The sequence below is a fragment of the Peromyscus californicus genome, unplaced genomic scaffold (genome assembly GCF_007827085.1).
Source record: "Peromyscus californicus insignis strain IS unplaced genomic scaffold, ASM782708v3 Scaffold_12__1_contigs__length_115047231, whole genome shotgun sequence".
Lineage (NCBI taxonomy): Eukaryota > Metazoa > Chordata > Mammalia > Rodentia > Cricetidae > Peromyscus > Peromyscus californicus.
Window position 1 is genome coordinate 87,205,030 of NW_026294413.1, and position 16,013 is coordinate 87,221,042.

Here is a 16,013-nt window from a genome sequence, read left to right on the forward strand (position 1 = left end):
AACCATTTTAAAGGGAGCTCATTCTAAAATTCTGACCAAATGAAAGAGGGCAGCCTCCTTGTGAGGACTCTTAGGGACCAGTAATCCCTCTAAGTAGTGATAATTGCTGCCCAAAGAAAGAAGGAGGGGTACCTGAAGCCCCATCACCTCACTGCCTTGTTCTCCCTCAGTGGTCCCAGAGTGGTGGCCACCGCCCCACTGCCTCTCACCGTTTCTCCCCTGGACCTTAGTACACAAGGTCACCTGGCTGCCTTTAGCCTGTGCTACCTGATTTATTTATTTTCCTGAATTGTTTGTTTCAAAGGTCAGCAGAGCGTAAGGGGTGGCATGCCTGTTTGCAAATAAAAGTCGTGGTGCTTTGTTGACCTGATTTTGAAAGGTTATATTTGAGGGGCGGAGCTCAGTTGGTAAGTGCTTGCCAGACCCTCACAAAACCTTGGGTTTCATCCCCAGCACCTCATAAACTGGACATTGTGTACCATAATCTCAGCACTGGAGAGGGTGAGGCAGGGGGATAAGAAGTTCAAGGTTATCTACCCTTCAAGACCTATCTCAAATAAAACAAACAGGCAAACGAAGATTGCATTTAATTTTTTTTATTTATAGGATTGCCTTTTATCACAAAGAATCCCCGTGAAGAACTTTAGAATTTCAAATATTCTACTAAAAGCTGTAAAACAAGCAGCAGCAGTGGGTGGCCCATGATGAATGTGTATCCTGGTCATCTGCCCTCCCTGGACTGGGGAGACTGATGGGAGGGCCACCCTCTGGGGCCAGAGGTCTGATGACGTGTGCACTGGTTAGTCTTGGGAGCAGTCATCGGCCCTGGCCTTCTGTCCTCTGGGATGATTAAATCAGCACTGCGTGGTGCGTGGAGTGTGGCATCCATCACACGTTTAAGCATTCTGTTATTTATTTACTCAAAGGTCACAGAGTAGTGATTTGCATTTCTCAAGTACTTGGTGTGCATCAGGTGCTGTTCCTGGGGCTGTGGGCACAGAAGCTCTTCTCCTTCACACTGCTCTATGAGACAGGAGCTTGATGGATGAGGAAACCACAGCACACGCAAGTTACTTAGCCTCGCCAGGCTACATGCTTGTGGAGTAGCTAAGCTGGGATTTGAACCCAAGCTCTGCACCTCCATGAGTGTTACTGCTCTAGTTGGAAGCAGCAGGAAGCTGGGAAGGCAGGGCCTAAAACTGAGGCGGACTAAAGTCTCACGTGATAGCCAACTTTATTCAGAGCTTCAGGCAGTTTATCCTCTGAGGGTTAAGAGGAGTCACCTGAGTAAAGTGTACAATCACAAGGATAAGCTGCATGAGGCAAAAACATGTTTTTTCCACAGAGGCATATGAACCAATAACAGTAGGCAGTTGTGATGAATAATCTGAAGTAAACTCACTCGTATCCAATCCACTGGGAGGGCCATGAGAGCACATTCCAGGAACAGCCCAGGCAATGGAGGAACAGAGGTTGCAAGACTCTTGTCTTATTTACTTGGAGTTCTCTCACAAGGTCTCAGAAATCTCCTCACACAGCTTCATTCACGGACCACGTTCCGACACATGAGTATTTGAACATTTGTATCATGTCCTTCTGGGGTAGGTTAGGAGAAGGGGGCTCGAAGTGTTGAGAGAGCATGGCCTTTGTAGAAATGTGTTAGGGCCAACAAAAGGGTAGGCCCACGTTCCTAAGTTCTTGCCTGTTCCAGCATTGTCCCCAGGGGCCCCTGTACTACCTCCACATTCCTGTCTCCGAGCATGTAGACTCTAATTTAAAGATTAGCTAGCTAGCTTGGCATGATTATAGAAACACAACACTGCAAGAAGTTAGAAACGCTAGGACTGTTTGCCTTGTGACCCAGTGACCCTAAGGAGAGCTGTAGTGGTGGTGATGCTAACAGCTATGGGTGGCCATGCCTTGCTGGAACCAGGCACATTGCTTATCGCTTACTGTGCTTCCCATGTACCTCTTCCTCCAGCAACCCCACCCCCAACCATTGCTAACATCTCACTAGCAAGCAAAGCCAGCCTGTGCTCCTACAGCCAGTGCGAGGTACAATTGGAATCAGAATCGGAGTCCGCTTTCTTCTCTGCCATCTGCCCTGTCCCAGATAGCAGTCCTGGTTGGCATCGCACTACCAGTCCCTACCCAGGGCCCCTGACTCCCTAGAGGGCACTTTCTTAAGTACTTTCTTAGATACAAGGCCAAACAGGAAGCCTGTGTCTCGAGTAAGCTAGTTGGTTGTTTATTTAGAACAGGTTCTTAAGGACAGGCTGTGTAGTAGCTATGGTAAATGTCCCCATCCCTTCAGATCCTGAGCCTAGGAAAGCAGGGGTGGCAGCTGTGGATCAGGGGCCTGCCTCAGACCCCCTCTGTTGTGCTCTGGGACCAGCTACTCCTGCCCTGCCTGCCTGCCTGCCTGCCTGCCTGCTTGGCTATCACGTTTGCATTTGCTCTTGCTGCCCTCTGCTGTGTGGTAATGGAATTGCCTGTGTTCAACCTCAAGGGGTCACGGTTGCTGACTTGCTTAAAGAGGATAAGAAGAAAAGGAAGTTTTGCTGCTTTCGACAACGCAGGGCTAAAGATCACGGTAACTTGCTGAGGTGGACTTGCTCTTTGGAAGCTCCTTGCCTGACATTTCTGGTATCCTCTCCTTTCACATAGGCATCGTGTAAGCTGCATGTGCTGTGTGGTACTTTTGGAAGATGCCTATGTTGCCATTACTTGATTTCTCTGATGCTTGGTCACGCTGTGCTCTTCTTGCCTTTCCCACAAATGTGTGGCGTTACCAAGATGGCACCTTTTTGTTTGGCCTGTACCTGTAAAGAAGCAGCTGAACCAACTGAGGCAGCTCATTTGATTCAGTGTGAATATTCTTAGCCTGGAAGACGCGTTTTAAAATGCTTTTCCTTAAATGATACTTTTAAATTTAAACTGTTTAGAAATTCCAATAATGTTATTTGGCTGTATTTTTTTTCCAGGCTACATGTTTTTAATTTCTCCTGGGCCTTCTCGTCTCTGGCTCATCTACCCAAGGCCATACTAGAGCTAGTAGACACAGATCAAAAAAAGTGAGGTCAAAAAGAAAAAAAAAATCTGGGGTGACACACATCTTTTCAATGAGAATAGTCTTATTTGGGAAACAGTTAAATATAAAGTTATATTCGAAATAATGTTGATCATACCCCTCACCCAATCCGCTAACCCCTTGGTAAAGCAGTTAGGGCCATTACCGTGGAGATGTTTATGACAAGAACTGGGTCCTTGCCCAGCTGTCTATGGGTTACTGCTGTAATTGAACAGCAGCACAAGCTTTGCCTAGGTATACCTACCAGCTTGGCCAGCCTAGTGCTAACTCCAAGGTGGACCACAGTCAGGAAGAGGAAGAATCTTGGAGAAGATGTGGACTGTAGGGACAGCCAGCCAGCTGCTGGGAGAGAAGACAGACACACTGCATGGTTTTGTTGGAGTGATCACTGTCTCCTGCAAGAATGCCGAGCTCAGAGGTTAAGGGAAGTTGCATGGTCTGATAGAGACCGTGTTGGGGTCCTAGCCTCCCTGGAAGACCTGAAGGAGGGAAGGAATCGTGGGATCGTCACCCGGAAAGCACTTGACCCAGAGGGCCCCCAAAAAGAGGATGAGAAGGAGGGACTCTGTAAAGCTTGGGTTTCAAGTTGGGCCAAGGATAGAGCTGACCTGCTTGGCTCTAGGTTTATGTAAGCTGATGAACAGGAGGGTGCTTTGGTGCTGTTCCTAGCGGGGGGGGGGGGGGGGGGGGGGGGGGGGGGGGGGTCACTGTCAAGAGGGGTGAGCCCTCCTTGGGCCCACCCTCCTTAATAGCAGCTTGGGCTCGGTGACATTTTAAGGATGCTTGTGACATCTCTGTTAGTTTTCTGAGACAGACAGAGAGGGGAAACAGCCCTATCCTTTTGGGAAACGGGCTTCCCTGAGTGAGGAGTGGCCTCATATTGATGGGAACACGGACCGACTCTGCTGGTGATGGGGCAGGAACCTTGCGAGGGTGGTTGTGCCACTTTTTCCACCGTCACAAAGAAATTGTAGTCGTCCAGGCACAATTTTTGCTTTAGACCTGGAGACCTTGGTCTGACCTTGACCCACATTTCCCAAGTGAGTATGGCTGCCTCCCAAGAAGTCTCTCGCCTTGTGTCAGCAACATGTATCAGCACAAGTATGTGCCAGTGCCTTCAGGGGCCGCCTGGGATCCTTGGAGTTTAGCAGGGCTTGTCACAGCATGGCAGTGCTCACGCTTGTCCTGAAAATGATAGGAAAACAGAAGAACTTGAGGTCAGATCCCTTGCCCCTTGGGAAGGGAACCCAATTCTGCCACTGACCAGTTGTTTGGCCTCACTCCCCCCCCCGCCCCCCGCCCCCCCCCCCCCCCCCCCCCCCCCCCCCCCCCCCGCACTTCCTTGAGAAGCTCTAGTAGCACAGAGAGAATGCTAAAAGAAATCCCCGAGTGGCAGCTCAGTGCTAAGCTCAGTGCACATTCTGCTCTTTCAGAGGCCTAGAGTTTGGTCTCCAACACAGACATGGTACAGCTCATACCTACCTGTAGCTCCAGCTCCAGGGCATCTAATGCCCTCTTCTGGCCACCTGCATATATGAGGCTTATGTTTACACTTACACGTGTACACACACATTCACACACACACACACACACACACACACACACACACAATTTAAAAGATAAAATAATTTTAAAAGCAAACTCAGACAAACGCAGCTCAGAGTACCAGGACATCTGTGCAAGCAGCTTCTGTTGTGACAGGTTCCATAAGGAGGGCAGGGAGCTCACTGTGGTATGTGAAGAGCCTTCTTTGGGGGCTGCTGTGGCTGGAGGATCCGGGGCTCCTGGGACTGGCTTAAGCTCTTCAGAAGCCACTCATATGTTGTGTTCTATTTCCTAAATGTTAGGCCTGGAGAGAGGACTCAGGTTCAAGTCCTTCTGGGCAGGCAGCAGGACTCCTGACTACCCAGGAGGGTGGTGGGCAGTGGATTGCCAGTGCTGCTTGGGCTCTGGTCTCCTTGAAGAATGGGGGACATGTAAAGAGACTCCTATCAGCTGCTGGTATTGAAACCAGACAACTTGTGGGTGTTGATTTTCGTGCTGATAGCAGGTCAGAGGTAAATGGGGAGATGCTGCCCTGCTGCTCAGGTCACTAAGCACAGATACAACGAACACATGTCCCTAGTTGAGCCTCAGCCTTCCTTACCTCTCTCCTGGAGTCTTTGCCCTCGCTGAAAGAAGTGATCCGTCTGTTGGCAGTGAATGTCATTCCCAAGTGCTGTTTGCTTGAACCCGCTCATGGACTTGATTATCTGTGTGTGCGCCTGCGCATGCGTATGTGTGCGTACGTGTGTGTGTGTGTGTGTGTGTGTGTGTGTGTGTGTGTGTGCTTGCCTCTTAATTCATACAGCCGACATATTTGGTTGAGAAACACATTATCTATAGAGTGCAAGTTAGTGAGGAAATCTCTGTACATTGGTTAAAGATGCTCGGTGTTGAGCTAACTTGAGGAATGTTTGTCCTTCGTTTATTTTGGGGAGTACAGTTAAAGAAAAACTGATGACCTGCCTCCTCAGAGAGTGGCTCCAGGTAGGGCCTGACCTAGGCTGTCTGTGCCACCAAGGCCTCAGCCCAGGATGTGCTCGGCTGCTTTCCTGGCATCTCCTGGCCCACAGCTGCAGCCCGGTTCCTGCCAGTTCCTCTCTCCAGCCTTAGGCTCCTCCTGGTGCTCTCCCCGGAGGTCTCAGTACCTGAAGTAGGAACGGACCTGCAGCTTCTCCCCATGCGGATGGCTCTAGTGTGTTCCTGGGGTGGGTGAATGGAGACTGCAAACAGCATGAGGTTCTGAGAGGTCTGCCTGCACCCTAACAGAGCCCAGGCATTGCCAGGGGAAACACTGTCTCCTGCCGAAGGGAGAGGAGTAGTCCCTCTGCCACCATGATGCTGTGGAAGCCTTAGGAGAAAGGCACCTCTCCCCAGGGGCTTGCCTGAGGGTTTATTACATGACGTTTTGTGATTCTTCCTGTTTTGACTTTGATAAAGCCCCAGGAGTCACCAGTACAGCTTGCTACTGTCTCCAGGTGCTGGCTGACCTCCTGGGTGTGGTTTGTAGACATGGGAATAGCGCACCTGTGGATAATAGATGCTCAGTTCGGGAGGTTTTTGCTCTGTAGAGTTTAGGCGTGTACCAACCCTGCAAGTATACCAGTGTATTTGAGCATCTGTCCCGAAGCTGCAGATAGGGTGTGTTGCACAGGTGGATGCCAAGTGGGACAGAGATAGATAAGCTTTCAGCATCGGAGCTGTGTTTCCCTGTGGCAGGCCATCGGCTTGGTCATCTGTGCGAGCGTGCAGTTGTGGTGTACTTTCAGAAGCCCCTTCCAACACTGATGGATTCTCCTGTCCTGGTGGGGCAGAGCAGAGCACAGCTGCCCAGGCTCCTCTTGAACTTAGGTCCCTTGCGCAGATGGAGGGTCCTGATCAAGGTTCAAGCAGACACTGTCCTCATCCTCTCCCTTCCATAGCCCTGCTGACATCATTCTGGAATAGCCCTCACATTCCTGGGGACGCTATGTAAATGATTATGACCAGAGAGTTTCTGCCTCCACAACAAGCTAAATTAGTAACTCTTCTTAAGACATATATAGATATAGATATAGATATAGATATAGATATAGATATAGATATAGATATAGATATAGATATATACACACACAAAGAGTGGTAGCCAAAGCTGATTGAGAGGTGTACTTGGCCATTCACACTAGATACCTCTAGACAGTAATGACAAAATGACCCCAAGTTGGAGTGCTTTGCTTTCAGGGAACCTCTGGAGCATTTTTCTGACACGATTGGCAGAATTCATGCTTGTGCACCTTGCTCATGATCTGCGGCTAAGACTGACACCAAGTGTGTCTCATGCTGTTCTGTCATGCCTACGGCCCCGAGACAGGTGCTCTTGACTGTACAGAGGAAGATATGGAGTCTGGGAGAAGTCAGGCCACAGATGTGGGTTCAACTTAGGTCTGGTATACTGCACACCACTCTGAAGCGCTCTCCTACCATACCTGAGAACGGATGGGAGAGGCTAAGAGAGCAGGCACCTCACCTTCTGTGCAGCCTGGCCACAGGGCCCCACAGGTCCCAGTGTTGGCTGCCATTCAAGGTGTGGGGTTTTGTTTCCTGCCTTTCTCTGTGCACAGCCTGGGAAACAGCTAATAAAAGTCACTCACAAATGATTGGCACAGAGCCAAAAATGCAGAGCGACATGTCCCCTCTTCTACAGGCTGTCTGTCACTCACCGGTCTCCATCAGATTGTTTGAAAAATGAAGCTATTAAGAATGAAAAGCAACAACACACTGATGAGCCAAAACTCCAGAGAGTAGAAGCCACAAGGATTTAGTCTGTTTTGAAGTTTGCTCTTGAAAAATAGTGATGTTTCAATTTGACAAATAGGAGAATTGTGAGGTACTTAATACAGACAGAAGTGGCCCTGAATGTGTGGTTCACACTACCATTCTATCATTAGGAAACTGAAGCCCAAAGAGAGGCAGGATGTCCCCAGGAAGCGTTGGGTAGATCAGGGCCTGGGGATTCCCCTGAATGCATGTGTTAAGATACCTCAGCCTCAGAAACCACCAACTACCCCGGCTCACAAAGAGAACTCCTAGTGGGGTTTGGAAAGGGTTTCTGGTGTGGTGGTCCTCACCTTGTCACTGCAAGAGCAACCTGGACTTTTGCAACCTAGTCTTCCAGGTGAGAGCATGGAACAGACCAGGAGAAGGGAGCTGTGTGTGCGTGCTTGCGTGCCTGGGTGCCTGTGTAAAGGGTGTTCCTGTGTCAGAGGATGAGATGCCCTGATCTGTTTCTTTCTCTGTTGTTTTTTTTCATGGGTTCAAAAGCGAATGGAGGTTTGTAGTTGGTTGCTTTGTATTCAAGGGCGAAGGAACAGGAGAGTCCCGGGAGTGTAATCAGAGTCCATGCTTCTACTCATCTGGCCTTTGCTTCTGAAAGCTGTGCCTGAGTGTGCCTGGCCATAGCTGCTAAGCCTCCCACAGGGCAAGCTCAGTTTCTTGAGTGTTTGCAAAAGGAACGGGGTCAGGGACGTCTTTTTGTGCCCTTGGAAAGCATGACTCTCTGATCTCTGGGTCTGTGAGTCAGGTCCTACCTTCGTCCTTGTGGTGAGCTTTATCTCTCTCCTCAGCAGGGATACCACACAGCTGGTGGAAAGAACAGTAGCCCCTCCCAGGCTTTGCTGGGCCTCAGAATGTCCACCACGGCTCTATAGACACTGCCACCAGTCCACCACAGCTCTAGACACTGCTAACAGTCCACCAGAGCTCGAGACACTGCTAACAGTCCACCACAGCTCTATAGACATGCTAACAGTCCACCACAGCTCTATAGACATGCTAACAGTCCACCACAGCTCTATAGACATGCTAACAGTCCACCACAACTATAGACACTGCTGACAGTTTTTAGGTGGTCTTGTTTAGGGAACTGCCTGCCCACAGGAGTGAGGCTTTCATATGGGTAGTGTAAGGTCTGAACAGCCCTTCACTGTGATTCTGCCTCAGGAAGAAAATGTACGTGTGTTTAAGTGGCTTCCCCAGTTTCAGCTCCCCTTCCCCCCCAGTAAAATCAGTTGTCTCTTATCCAAGAGCATCTTGCACAGACCCCCAAGGTAGCTTCATTCAGGCCTGCCTCTTCCTCACCCCCCGGGTACCATATTTCAGATGTTGGCTCTGGGGGATCCCTGGACCTCCAGGCACTAGTAGGACAACTTTTACAATTCTGCCACTTCTCAGGATCATGATGTGGACACAGGGCTCAGAGATGGGCTCAGAGATCTCAGACCTGGGACTGAAGTCCACCCTGCCCTTCTCAGTGGCTGGCAAGAGCCCTCACCTGTCTTAGCCCTGAGACCGCTTCTTCCTACTTCCTTTTGCTGGCTTATTTGGGAAGTGCCCTCTGCATATTGGCCTCAGTGGAACTTAGATATGAGATCCACTGCCTCAGACTGAGCGAAGCTCCCAACATTTGAAAAGGATTTTGTGCAAGATCTCATCATGTGCTGCCTTCCCCGACCATAATAGCAGGTCTTCAGTGTGTTGTAAAAACTTTTATGAGAGGTATGAATCTAACTCCTGATTCCTGAAGAGGGGTGGTAGAAACATTTCCATGCTGAGGTGTTTTGGTGGCTTCTCTGTAATGCTAAGATGGGGAGTTCAAACCTGTTCCGGGCCTGGTGGCTGGATTCAACTTGGCACCTTCTTTTCTTGGGAAGCATCTGGGCCATCAGAATTGTCTCTTGAAAGTGATACTGACTTCCTCTGCATCTACTGGAAGCAGAGGCTCATGTGCAGTAGGGAGGCCTGGCTGCTCAGCCTGGTGCTCCTGACAGGGCTCTTTGACATCCTGCCTGATTCCTGAGAGTCTGCACCTGGCCCGCCCCTGGCACGTCATCCCACAGCACACTGTCTGAAGCCTCTTCTTCTCCCCACAGCCAGCATGCCCACCAGTGAGACTGAATCTGTGAACACAGAGAACAACGTCAGTGGTGAAGGCGAGACCCGGGGCTGCTGTGGAAGTCTCTGGTGAGTGTGGAGGCCGCGTGCCCTCCTTACCCCCACAGTTTAGAGATGGCGAAGGCTGAGAAGATACCCCAGAGGGCAGTGGAGTCTTAGGGCTCTGGTCAGCTGTAGCTGAGCTCTAGCAGGCTGCCTCCGTCCCTTTGGTACCCCTCGTCCTGTGCCAGGCCTATTGGGGCATCCCAGCATCTCACCTGCCTCTGCCTATGAAGTTGTCCCGCTGAGGCAGAGCCTGGGGAGTGTGCTGCTTAACCCAGCCACCTGCTGTGTTCATTAGGTGCTGGTGGAAAAGAAGAGGAGCGGCCAAGACTGGGCCCTCTGGGTGTCGGCGGTGGGGGTAAAGGCCGAATTCTCCTTCCAGTTGGGTTTGGCATCTGTGCTTTGAAGGAAGAGCTTGAATGGCAGAGTTGCTGATTAGAATGTGCCACATACTCAAATTTTCCTTCACCCGGGGTCTTCCAGCCTCATCCCCAGCAGCTGGATCTGGAGGCCCCTCTCCTCTGTTCATGGTCCCTTGTTCTGGAGCCATGCCTGCACTACCCTTTCCTAACCATGGGGGGCACCATCCCATTAAGGCTTCCAGGCTTTCTCTAGATGACTGGGCTGCAGTAGCAGAGGTTGGGGTGGGGTGCGGAGTGGGCGGGCCGCGATGCAGAACGTGCTAAGAACTGCCTGCTTTGGGGAGACCTGTGCTGTTGTGACTTGTTTGCTTCCTGCTTGTTTACATCTTATTCCTGTAAAGTACACAGGTGTCATTTTTAAGAGAACTCTACCTCATTTGGGGCAGAGTTTTATAAAAATGACACACTCTGTTGTAGTATCGCAATGGCTCATGGAGTGATTTCGCCTCTGCTCTCTTCCCACTCTGCCCTCCCTATGACATGAAGCAGGCTGGGAATGGATTTGCCACCCCCATTTTACAGATGGGAACACTGAGCTTCTGGGGCATGCTGTGTCCCCTTCCTCACCCATTCAGTGATCAGGAGAGCTGCGATTCTGTTCCGACAGGAGCAGCAGTTGCTACTGTTGAGATGGGGTTTGCAGGCCACAGCAGCCCTCCTGGCTTCCACTGGGGTGGCAGGAGAAGGCCCCCATGTCTGTGCCGTTTCCAGGGCCACTCTGGAAGGAAACCTGAGAGCTTTTTCTTGCCTGGGCTCTCAAGGGTGCTCCGCCCACCGCCTGGCACACTAGTAGCACTTTGACATCTGCTCTGCCTTTCCACCAGCTGGCCGGCTGTAGGCACGGGGGACCAAAGTCCTGGCTTCAGTGCATGGCTTGAGCCATCTCTGCTTCAGGGATGGGAGCTTACGCTCAGGCCTTCCAAATGGGAGTCTTAACTTTGTTCTCTTCCCTTTCAGTCAGGCTATCTCGAAATCCAAACTCAGGTCAGTATCTTCTATTCCTGTTCATTTTCTTTCTTTTTTTTTTTTTTTTCCTGAAAGCATGTGTTGGGCTTTTTATGTTTTAAAATCTGAATTTCACATAGAATTGGTCTAGACTTGAGTTTAAGCATGGATCCCAAATTTCAGTCAGTCTAAGTATCCCAATCCTGCCTTAGGGAAGCAGAACGGGATGTTGGTGCCTTTAAACACACAAGGCACATTTTGCCTCCTTATCAACCCTTCAGTCTCTTCTTATAGATTTTCCATAATAAAAGGTTCAAGAAGACATCTAGGCACCTCGTAGTATTCAGTTTCCTGATCTGGATGCAGACTACGTGTTCACTTTGTGAGTCTCATTGAGCCATATGCCTGCATTTTGTGTGCTTTCCCTGTTAAAGCATTTCCCTGGTGCACACAAACAGTAGACTAAAACTAATACAACACCTCAACCTGTAGAAACTCTAGAAGAAAACAGGAGAAAAAGCATTGGGTTAGGCAAAGATTTCTTCATATTCATTGCCCAATACATAATCCATATTAGAAAAAAATTGATAGATTGGTCCCCATAAGAATTAAAATTTCTAACTTTGTTTTATTATAAAATAAAAAGATAAGCCACAGACCTGATGAAAATATTTGCGAACCATATTTGATAAAAGACTAGTATCTAAAATAGAGAGAATAATATGTAAAGACAGTGTCAGTGACAAAAGAACCCTATAAAATTGGAAAGAAGTTTCCAGCAGGCAGGTCACAAAGAGGAGAAATGCGTGATATCTGCACACATGAACATGGTTTACTCAGAAAATGTGAGTTAAAACCGTAATTTGATAACTACTGCACACTGATACAAGTAGGTCACATTCAAATATCTATCTGATAATGCCAAGTTCTGACAAGGGTGCTGACAGGTATTTTTGTGGAGTGCTGGCCGGCATGTTAAATGACATAATTATTTTGAAAAAACACTTACTAGTTCATTACAATGTTACATTAATGATATGGCCCAGCAATTCCAATTCTAAGGTATTTATGTAAGAGAAAGACATATGTAAGAATTATATGTGTTTATAGTGGCTTTGTTCATAATTACTTTAAACTAGAAATAACCCAGTGTCCATCAGCTGGTAAAATGAGCAGATCTATTGTGATTTATCCATGCAGTAGAATACTTCTCAGTGACAGGAAGAAGGGGGAAAAATGCTGAGAGGGCCACTGAGATGGCTTAGTGGGAAAGGGGTTTGCTGTGCAAGCCAGGTGACCTGGGTTCTAGAACATCCGTCAAGGTGGAGGAGAGCCAACTCAAGAGAGTTGTCCCCTGACCACCACACACGTGGCCCAGCACGGTTACCCACCACACACGTGGCCCAGCACGGTTACCCACCACACAGCACGTCTCATGTGCACACACAATACCATTGTGGTTTTAAATTACTGATAATGTAGCAATACTGATGAATCTCAAAAGCATTTGGGTGAGGAAAAAAAAAGCCTCTAAAGGATACCTATCGTGATTCTGGTTTTCTGGCAGTCTAGTTGAAACACAGCAGTGGGCATAGAAGACAGACCGGTAGTATTGATCTGGACATGAGGGCCATAAACAGACTCAGATGAGTGATGCCAGTGTTCTACACTTCTGACCGAGTGTAGGCCTAAAAAGAATAAACTTGCTGCATGTAAATTCTATCTCAACCTGACTTGAAGTAAAATTTAAGAGTTGTTCTGTTGGTCTCTGTTACCAAAGACCACAGAAACGCTTCCTAATTTGGCACCTGCCTTTCATCTTCTGCCTCAGCTTTTGACATCCCTCCCCAAATCCTCCCCGACTCTGTAGCCATCCCAGACTGTCCTGTTTCCATAGGTGTCTTGCCTTGGTGACTTCACCTCCAGGGTCCTTGGCCTGATGTCTCCTCTAGGGAGACTTCCACCTGCCTCTGGAAAATCTCAGTCATTAAGGTCCAGCCCAGCTCTTTGCTTTGCAGACAAGCCTTCTCTGGCTCTTCCAAAGAGCATGTAGGCTCCCTTCTCCCTGTTCCTACACCTTAAATCTGGGGCTCGACTTGTGTGAATTTGCAGCTGTCATTTACCCATAACCCTTTGTGCCTGTCAAGGCCAACAACCCTGGAAAAGTGTCTTTTGTATCTCCGTTTACTAGCAACAGGCTCCTATATAACCAGTGTTCAGAAATGCAGGCTTCCGACCACCCACACATGACTGAGCCCAGGGGGAGTGAAACTAGTAGTGGTACATGTTTCCAGGGAGTACGACACTGAGGTCTTCTAGATGTTGTGGGTCACTTTTCCCTTGTCATTACTGTGCAAGATAGACCCACCAAGCATAGCCTTTGGGGACTACCTTGTGTCCCAGGAGAGCCCAGCTGTGAGTTGTTAGAGTCCTCAGTAGAGTACTCTGTGCTGCTCATCATGTTTCTAGATGCCGTTTGTCCCATCGGAAACTGCAGAGTAAAATAAAAAGCAAAGCCCAGCTTGCCGGGTCTGTGTGAAGCCGCCCATTGCTCATCTGTTGCTGGCTTCCTGGCTTACATGTGTTTAGCATAGCAACACAACTGAGTGACATTGAAGCGGGCTTGATTTTCCTCCTGAGTCGTACCTCCGAGGAATGCCCCCCTCTTTTTTTTTTTTTTTTTTTTTCTCGAGACAGGGTTTCTCTGTGTAGTTTTGTTGCCTGTCCTGGATCTCACTCTGTAGACCAGGCTGGCCTTGAACTCACAGAGATCCGCCTGGCTCTGCCTCCCGAGTGCTGGGATTAAAGGCGTGCACCACCGCCACCCGGAGAGGAAATGCCCTCTTGACAGACACTGAGACAGCATGGCTGGAAGAAAAGGGACTTTGCAACCCAGCTGGTTCTTCCCTGGGTTCCAGGTTGCTGAACAGTAAGCCGTCTGTGGTGCCTCACAGTCCACTTATGGGGAGTGTTTTCCAAAAAGGAGACAGGCAAAGGGAAAAATGACTTTCCCTAATCATAAACAGAGACGGAAGGTGGGTGGGGACATGTCACGTGTCTGTTTGGTTCTGCTCATTTTATTTTTATGAAAACACGATTCAATATTGGATCTTCTCCTAAAGGTATATTTTGAGCATTACTAGTTAGAAAGGGCACCCGATGACTCAGCCTGAAGACACATGTCCCACTCAGCTTTGACACCTACGAGGCACCAGAGGAACGCCAGAGATTTGAGAAAGGATTAAAAGCTTCCCTAAAAAGAGAGTTATGGTCATGGATTGCTTTGCTGCCTAATAACTTCTGAATAATGATAAGCTGCCACACAAGATACATATAATAAGCCGAGTAGTTCTGCCCCTCTGCCCCCAACAGATCGTGCGCTATATGACACCTCCAAGATCTTTGTGTGTGTACCGGTGCAGTCTTGAATCTGCACTTGAGTCTGTAGATGTCTGGATTCTCTAACCCACTTGCAGGCTGCATATGTCAGATCAGATCCTGGAGTTATTTATAGCCAGCAGGGAAAGTGATAACACAATTCATTCAAGATTATACTGTTGAAAGCTGCATGTTAAGACTAACAGTTTTTATCATGGGGTCTGTTTGCTTCTGTGTTGGTGGTTCATATCTTTCCTTCCTAAGCCACCTGATGTGAACTTTTATTGCTCAGTAAAGTTTATTGGCCCCTGAGGTGCCGTATTTGCCCATGGTCTAGAGAGCAATGTTTGCTTGTTTTTCAGCCGACGCTGGCGTCGTTGGAACCGATTCAATCGCAGGAGATGCAGGGCTGCCGTGAAATCCGTCACGTTTTACTGGCTGGTCATTGTCCTGGTGTTTCTCAACACTTTAACTATTTCCTCTGAGCACTACAATCAGCCAGACTGGCTGACACAGATTCAAGGTATGGCTGGAAGGTATTCTTCTTTTGTTCTGAATTAGAGATGCTTACAGCGAACACATGTGTTCAGTATTATCTGAAGTGTAATGGGGTAGTAGAACATCCAGTTAGAACTAAGAAGGCAGGAGAACCATTCAGACTCAGGCTAGCCCTGGAACAGATGTACTGCCTACATACACTGTGCGATGCCAGCCAACTTATGTCCCAACCTTGAGATAGCCCAGGACCCAGGAATTTTGGAGTTGATATGCCCGTCTCCCTGCCACATTGGAAGCTTTATCCCCACTTTAGTATTTTTGGTGAGTGATTTTGATTCCACTGCTTTGGATGGCTAGAATTGGGGTGTGTGGAGGTCATCCCCGGGAGAGCCCATTCTAGACTAGAGAGTTTTGAACTCTTGACTTGTCTTTCTGTATTTTGGCTTCCGCTCCCCTCAGCCTACTTGGCATTATTTCTTGCTACTAAAAAAATCTACTAAAAAAATTTCTTTGACAGGGGCTGGAGAGATGGCTCAGTGGTTAAGAGCACTGACTACTCTTCCAAAGGTCATGAGTTCAGTTCCCAGCAACCACATGGTGGCTCACAACCACCTGTGGTGAGATCTGGTGCCCTCTTCTGGCCTGCAGGGACACATGCAGGCAAAATGCTGTATACATAATAAATAAATCTTAAAAAAATATATTGGCACTTTGGAGCTGGCTCAGTAAGTCAAGTGCCTGCTGTGCACGCATGCCGGCCTTAGTTCAGACCCCCAGAGCTCGCTTATAGAAAGCTAGTCACTGCAGTGGCTACCTGTGACCCCAGCTCTATGGGATGGACAGCGACAAGAGGGTCACTGGAACTAGCTGGGTTTGGTGAGAGGCCCTGCTTCAAGGGAATAAGGCAGAGAGTGATCGAGCAGAACGTGCAACGTCTTCATTTGACCCCTGCAGATACTCAACTACACACATGTGCTGATAAACACCCCTCCCTCCCTCTCCCTCTCCCTCTCCCTCTCCCTCTCCCTCTCCCTCTCCCTCTCCCTCTCCCTCTCCCTCTCCTCTCTCTCTCTCTCTCTCTCTCTCTCTCTCTCTCTCTCTTCCTCATACACAGAGAGAAAATAAATAAATAAAAAATAATAATTGACACTAGGATGCCACAAGTG

General features: G+C 48.7%; 1 protein-coding gene across 12 annotated transcripts in view; it reads left to right on the top strand.

Moving 5' to 3' along the window:
* Cacna1d (calcium voltage-gated channel subunit alpha1 D) overlaps window positions 1–16,013 on the top strand; it is a 301,997-nt gene that overhangs the window by 201,560 nt on the left and 84,424 nt on the right. For 7 of the 12 annotated variants that reach the window (XM_052733756.1, XM_052733754.1, XM_052733758.1 and 4 more), the window contains exons 10-13: window positions 9,541–9,631; window positions 9,903–9,962; window positions 10,984–11,010; window positions 14,712–14,872. In XM_052733756.1, the coding sequence (XP_052589716.1) occupies window positions 9,541–9,631; window positions 9,903–9,962; window positions 10,984–11,010; window positions 14,712–14,872 (339 nt within the window). The remainder of the gene's footprint in view (window positions 1–9,540; window positions 9,632–9,902; window positions 9,963–10,983; window positions 11,011–14,711; window positions 14,873–16,013) is intronic. The other 5 variants (XM_052733760.1, XM_052733764.1, XM_052733766.1 and 2 more) reach the window with 1 other exon arrangement.